The 7750-nt window shown below is 43.0% G+C and overlaps 1 protein-coding gene across 1 annotated transcript; it reads right to left on the bottom strand.

Moving 5' to 3' along the window:
• Positions 1-629: 629 nt before the first annotated feature.
• On the bottom strand, positions 630-7507 carry nat16l (N-acetyltransferase 16, like; the record flags this gene model as incomplete). Its single annotated transcript, XM_083661985.1, has 5 exons — positions 630-653; positions 2767-3192; positions 5254-5368; positions 5957-6066; positions 7319-7507. 5 exons carry the CDS (start codon positions 7505-7507, stop codon positions 630-632), a joined length of 864 nt encoding a protein of 287 aa, XP_083518111.1.
• Between the last annotated feature and the right edge of the window lie 243 nt (positions 7508-7750).

The following is a 7750-nucleotide window of genomic DNA, read 5'->3' as shown; positions in this document are numbered from 1 at the left end:
ATGTACTTGACCACGCCCACAATTTGTGCTGTGCCTGGCCTTAAACACTATTTTAAGGCCAGGGGGAAGATAGGGCCCTATATATATGGTAGGGAGATGCCTTTGGTCTGCACCAGGGGTGTCAAACATGCGGCCCGGGGGCCACATCCGGCCTCCCAAAGGGTCCAATGCGGCCCAAAAGTTGACTTTGCAAAGTGTGAAAATTGCACTGAGAAGTCCTTCAATCCAATGTGAGGTACCATGTTTCAGGAGCAAGTTAAATATTAAGTTGCCTATTCATGTTATCTATATTAACCATTAAATGGTCAGCTATTTTCATTACCTTTGCTTGACTATAGAGAATTGCACAGTTGCCACCAATTTTAGTCAGGGGTGTAGTGATAAATACAGAGGTGAGTAAACTCTCCAAGGTGAGTAGTTGATCTGAAAATAGGTGAGTAAATAATCTGCCTCATTTCAAAGGGGTGGGTAAATTGCGTTTACCCTCCACTACACCCCTGATTGTAATGCACAGTGGGCTACAGACAGTAGACAATGTGCTTGATGGTATCTGAGATAACCCTATGTGTTGTAGGGTTGTACCTGTAATTCTTTTCACCAGGGGTGCCCAAATTCTTTCCCATGAAGGGTCAAAACTCAATCTGGGTGGAGGGCTGAGAGCCAAAAATAAACGAATGGAATTACATTAAAATGTATTGTGTTTTATAGAAAATTTACATTCTAAATCTAAAATAACATTTCAATATAATAATCTACTTTTTATCTGTTTGGTAATTGTAATAATTTGCAATTGGTTATATATATTTAAAAAAACATCTGCATTTGTGGGGAGCTTAAACATTTAATCAGTAAACACCCAGTTAAAAACAGTTGTATTTTCCACCTTTGTAATCAAGAGAGAAATTTGACTTAATTCACAACTTGAAAAATCCTCAAGGTACTTTGAAAATCAGCTTTATTGTCCATCTTTTGTAAACAATTTGCCATGACAATTTGCAGGGATGCAATCTCAGGAGTGAACACAGTATATCCGCAGCCACATTCAGACACTGTTTCACAAAGTCACCACATGAAAAAGCTCGTCCACCCTTTGCAATCAGTGCAGATATCTGATAACTTGCCCGAGTTGCATTCTCTTGCGCTGAGGTCGGCTGCAATAAAGCATGTTGCTGAGAGTTAGTTTAGCTCTGTTTGTTTTGGCCCGCCACTCCGTGGCGGGCCAAAACAAACAGAGCGCGGGGCCAAACTTGGCCCGCGGGCCCCAAATTGGTCAGCACTGCTTTACACTAAGATAAACGGGAACATTTTGAGGTTTTGTCATTTATAAGTTATTATTGATTATTGACACCAAATTGGGTTGCATGTGGCCCGTGGACTAAAATGAGTTTGACACACCTGCTGTGATACTCTGTGCACAGTGGAACTTTTTCACTGACTTTTTTTCAGGATTGGATTTTCTTTTTCACAGCAGCCATTTTGCATCTAAAAGGCAGGAACTAACACAGGTGCAAGCAAAACATTAAAGAGGGTTTCCAACTTCCAATCCATTTGGGTGTTCCAGTGCCTGCAGGCAGCCCTTGTTAATGTTTCACTTCTTGCCTTTGAGACACAAAATGGCTTCTGTGAAAAAGGTGAATTCTCTATGGGTCTGTCTGAAACTCAAGTAAGCTGCTATCACCTAGCTACCTAACTAGATACTTGATTAATTAGGTAACTAATTTTAATATAGGTGGATGAAAAATAATTCGTTTCAGACGTCCTCATGCTTGAAGGTAGCATTGCACGCGACAGGTCGTACTGTTTCCATACAAGATTTCTTCTGACCAAGATTGATCAAGTTGAATCCCAAAGCATTTGGCAATAAATTTGTATAAAACGGCATGGCTGGGCCTGGGGGCTGTTTTCTCTAACGTTAGACTACTTTTATAATCCAGAAAGGTCGAGGCTTCACAGGCTACCGTGAACACTTTTAATTTGAAGGCGATAAAGGGAAATGGTACATATGAACTGATAGAATTGACAGACCAGTGTCAATTCAATCTACGAATACACCATTTCCCCTTTCCGCTTTCAAATTAAAAGCGTAAAACCCAGCGAACGAAAATGTTACAAACGCTACAAATGGGAAGTAATGACAGCTTATCATTTAATAAAGCACAGTTAAAACGAACTCCACTTACACTTGAAGGTCTGCAATGCTGCTATCATCCTGGCTGTGTAGTTCAAAAGTGACTTTCCTGACACTGTACAAACATCTGACTGCACTAAATTTAAGTAAAGGCTGACGTTGACTATTCTAGAATAAAAACGAAAAGAAAGTGAAATATGTTTGTTATTTAGCCAACAATTGTTTCACTTTTTTCTGATGCGGTCGGCTTTGTGGGCGTCGCCATTAGGGGCTCGCTGGGCTTGCTTTGTTCTTCTTGGTCAGTTGTAAGAGTCGCAAGGTATCATGGGATACCCTAACCCACCAAAGTGTGCATGGTATGGTTCCTCGAAAATTATCCATAACCAGGTAGGCTACCTAGAAAGGTTGCAAATTCAGTGAACTTCTGTATCAAACTGGTTTTTACTGGTTAATTACAACTTCTTACCTAGAAATGCCACCTATAAAGCTCGTTCACTTGAGTCAGACAGGCCCTATATCTCTCTCTCTAGAAACAATTGTTCCCATTGTTGTTCACCCCTCACCACCCCTTGATGCCCCTCACAGAAAGCTTCTATTGTCTCCCTCAATGACGTGTCAATGTACACGATAACCGTTACAAATCCCTTCAACGTCCCCTTCGCCAAGGCAGCCTCAACTAGGCCAATAAGCGCACACTGGGCCAACACTGGGTCTGTCCCAAAAATGTCAATGTTGAAACGAAGTGACCCTCCGTTGTGTGGGATTGGATAGGGAGGGGTGGAGAAGCTGAGAAAGACAGGCGCTTCCTGACTGTCAGCCAACCAGGTCAGGTCCCGCCTCCTCAAGATCTTCAGGTTTCCTTCCATTGGCCGCAGCGGCTGCCAGTCCTGGATGATGGCGCCACCAGGGAGTTGGACCCTGGAGGGCAGTTTGTGGTCAAGGAGCACCCTCTTCACCTGGGCTTCATCCAGAGGAACCAGACCTGAGAGTCCTGGGGATTGTAGTTTGCTCAGAGAGACGAAGCCATCAATGCTCTCTGCTTCACCACAATAATTCAGAACAGTCTAGAGAGAGAAAGAGAGAGATGGTGATATTCTCATGCAAAAGTTACCAGTCTGAAATAGAAGTCAAAATATGCTCGCTTCTGCTTCATATATTGTTCATTTATTCATTTGAACCAAGGAAATCACAAAAAGTGTGGACCAAAGCAGCTCAAAAGGCAATAGTATACAGAATGAAAAAATGGGGAGCTACTTGGAGTTTTTTAGGCAATATTTAATGTGAAGTAATATATCTGTGTACAAGCAGTTACAAAACAGAATATATCTTCAATGTACTACGGGCAAACAAAACGCAACGCGTTTCAACCACGCAGGTCTTCCTCAGGCAGTGTTAGCTGGGCGTCGGCCGCCGCACCTAAGTGTATATAAGGCAAATACGTGGCACAAGTCAGTTGGGATGACGTAGGGTGGGCAGTACTATGAGATCACAATACAGGAAGGGCCTTATTAAAGACAATGGAGATAGCAACATCATAAACAAGCAATAATAAATAGACAGTAATGGCTACAGATAGAAGCAGAAATTAGACATTAGGTTATAGGCTAGGGGGGAGGGGGAAAGGGGGGGACACAGCAGAACACAACATATGGACCCGGACAACAATATCATAATTAAATAAAACACGTTAAGTCAAGCTCCTCATTGAGTCCGTGAGGGCTGACTGCGTTAATGGTGTGAATCCAGCGCGCTTCACGCTGTAATAGAGTTCCAGTGCCCAGAAACGGAGATCAGCATCAGAGTGATTGTGCTGTATGAAGTGATCCACCAGAGGAGCTTTAGTGTCTCGGCAACGAATTGCGCTCTTGTGTTCCGTTACGCGTGTGTGTAACGGACGAGTCGTCTGCCCACGAGCTTGACTTGACGTGTTTTATTTAAATATGATATTGTTGTCCGGGTCCATATGTTGTGTTCTGCTGTGTCCCCCCCTTTGTCTCTCCCCCCTCCGCCCCCCCCCCAGCCTATAACCTATAGCCTATAACCTAATATCTCATTTCTGCTTCTATCTGTAGCCATACTGTCTATCTATTATTGCTTGTTTATGATGTTGCTATCTCCGTTGTCTTTAATAAGGCCCATCCTATATTGTGATCTCATAGTACTGCCCACCCTACGTCATCCCAACTGACTTGTGCCACGTATTTGCCTTATACAGTATACACGACGCCCAGCTAACACTGCCTGAGGAAGACCTGCGTGGTTGAAACGCGTTGCGTTTTGTTTGTCCGTATTAACATTGAAGATATATTCTGTTTTGTAACTGCTTGTACAGAGATATATTACTTCGCATTAAATATTGCCTAAAAAACTCCAAGTAGCTCCCATTTTTCACTCTTCATTTGAACCAAAACTGGAAATAGTGGCAAAAACAACAACAATGGCTACGGTGAAAGAGCACCAAAGGCCGATGACGGTATGTGAGGATTTCAAAGCCATTATGATTTCATTTGTCGTAAAGGTGCAGATATCCTCTAACTAACTAACTTGGCAAACTGAACCTCCAAACTATTCATGTTGACAAGTTGGCCACAAAGTCAAAATCAACCAGAAAACCAAACGGAGACGCTTTTCCTCAAGGCAACATAGCCTTGAAACACATGAATTTCATTTTGTGTTTCATTGTACGCTATATGAGGAACCAAGATTGTCTCTATTTCAGTTAATGCAAAATAAGAAACCGGAACTATTTTGGTCAGGAGATGATGCGAAGTTGGAATGGTTGTTCAGAGATGAAGTCTTCAGTTTGGCCAGGTTTATTGGGAGGGCTTGGAAACTCAGAATGGAGAAGCTGTTCATCTGAATATATAACTCTGTCTTGTTTATGTTTGAGCGTTTTGTAGCTTGTTTGTTGATTTGTTTGTATTGTTGAACTTGAATGATTTGTGTCTTGTAAGCCCAGACGGGCTGGGCACCTTGAATATGGTGCATGACACAGAAATAAAAATCTATCTATCTATCTATCTATCTATCTATCTATCTATCTATCTATCTATCTATCTATCTATCTATCATAGTAAATCATGTGATATTTTAGACCAATAGCAGACGGTCATGCAGTCACACACCCGTCGTGCCAGCAGGGTGAACTTGGCCAGCTTGTCAGGCCCGGGGTCGTCTCCTCTGGTCATCCTCTTCATCTTGATGGTTGGATGCTGCTGCTGGATGTATCTGTCAGCAAACCTTCACACACACACATTTCACTTCAGCCTAGTAACAAACTAGATACATAAACAAACAATACACCATATTAACACAAAATACAATACATCTTGTATAGTTCTAATATATAGTATAGTCTTGAGACAATAGCTTCAAAATGTTTTTGTACGTATTTTTATTTTCTTTGTATCAGTAGGCTAAAAGTGTTCCTGCTACTACTGCTCCTTTTTTGTTAATACACCCTGTTAATGCTGTATTCCAGACCTCATACTTCTATTCATACACTTATAATAGAAATATGTGTTGGAATATAACCATGTCTGCTCTATTCTTATTCTCTCTTCTTAACTCCTATTTTGTTTGATGTATCCTATTACTACGTATTTCCTGCTGCAAGGACCCGATTTCCACACGGTTGAATAAAGGTCGACTTTATTGATCTTATTCACCTTATGTAGCCCCGCCCACTTGACCCAGTTGTGTTATGACTTCCTGTTCAAAACACCGTCTGTTTTACCTGCTCACTAGTACTGTACTGTTACAGGAAGTGTAAACACAATAGGAAGTAACTGGCTGACCCCTGTGTTGGAACATAAGGTGAATACCAACCTCTGTATGACGCCAGCGACACCACGCCCCCTCTCAGAGGAACACACCCTCAGCCCCTCCACCACCAACGTACCCCCCTCATCAACCACCAGGCCAGACTCTAGCGCCACCTAGTGGAGAGAGTGAAGAAAGAGGCCGAGAAAGAGAAAGAAAGTCCGACAATGCAGGTTCTGTGTATATTTGGATACGGATATTCGAAACTTTTTGGTAATTTCTTTATAGATTGAAATTGAAGGGCCAACTCATAATGTTTAAATAAGACAGTTATATCATGTCATTTTACCACATGGCAATTTAAATGGTGTTACCTCATTCCCCGGCATTGATGTGTTTTCACCTCATTTAAGAGACAACGCTTCCACGCCATTGACGACACACACTCACTACAGGTAAGCTAGCTGCTGCGCTACATGTAGCCTAGCTGCTGCTCTACATGTAGCCTAGCTGCTGCTCTACATGTAGCCTAGCTGCTACTCTACATGTAGCCTAGCTGCTACTCTACATGTAGCCTAGCTGCTGCTCTACATGTAGCCTAGCTACTGCTCTACACGCTGCTCTACATGTAGCACAGCTGCTGCTCTATGTGTAGCCTAACCGCTGCTCTACATGCTGCTCTACATGTAGCCTGGCTGCTACTCTACATGTAGCCTAGCTGCTGCTCTACATGTAGCCTAGCTGCTACTCTACATGTAGCCTAGCTGCTGCTCTACATGTAGCCTAGCTGCTGCTCTACATTTAGCACATCTGCTGCTCTACGTATATCCTACCTGCTGCTCTACATGCTGCTCTACATGTAGCACAGCTGTTGCTCTACGTGTAGTCTACCTGCTGCTCTACATGTTGCTCTACATGTAGCCTAGCTGTGGCTCTACATGTAGCCTAGCTGCTGCTCTACATGCTGCTCTACACGTAGCATAGCTGCTGCTGTACATGTAGCCTAGCTGCTGCTCTACATGTAGCCTAGCTGTTGCTCTACATGCTGCTCTACATGTAGCCTAGCTGCTGCTCTACATGTGACCTAGCTGCTGCTCTACATGTAGCTGCTGCTCTACATGTAGCCTAGCTGCTGATCTACATGCTGCTCTACATGTAGCCTAGCTGCTGCTCTACATGTAGCCTAGCTGCTGCTCTACATGGAACTGGAAGGCAGAAATCTAGGGCAGATATCTCCTAAACCTAGGCAACTAACACAAAACAATCTAGATGGATAAAGAGCACAACAGGGAAGAGGGAAAATATGTATTTTGGATTCTAGGGTGAGTTGTCCCTTTAAGCAGTAACTAACCATGGATGAATGTAGCCTTATTGTAAAGTGTTAGAAAGCAATGTTGTCATGATAGTGGTCTTTGTGTGTCTCATCACCAGTTTGCCGTCTCTTCGTGCCAGTATCACTGTCCTCTCTGGCTCCTCCATCCACTCATGGTAGCGGTGTGGCAGATAATCATTGCCATCATAAATGTCTTTGGAGATGGACATGACGTCCTCATAGTCATCAGGCTGCGCCAGCCAGAAGGTCAGCCCTTCACTCTTACCGAGGCACTTCCTCTCCATGGCAAACCCTGCAGTTGCAACGCAAAAGGTACGTACGTACACACTTATCGATCTCCAACAAAACACTGGTTGATCGGCACACCCATGGACGTGTTTGCATTGTAGGGGCGAAAAGTTATCACTGTCTGATATGATATCAATATAATTTTGAGCTAGTTTCCATGAGAATTAAGAACGGGGCACCAGATAACAGACATCATCAATAAGTCTCATCTGAAAGAGTGCGTTCTTGGCATGTTTGAA

This window comes from Poromitra crassiceps (genome assembly GCF_964638095.1).
Source record: "Poromitra crassiceps genome assembly, chromosome: 27".
NCBI classification, from domain to species: domain Eukaryota; kingdom Metazoa; phylum Chordata; class Actinopteri; order Beryciformes; family Melamphaidae; genus Poromitra; species Poromitra crassiceps.
Note: the sequence above shows the minus strand (reverse complement) of the source record. Positions and strands in the feature narration are given on the sequence as shown.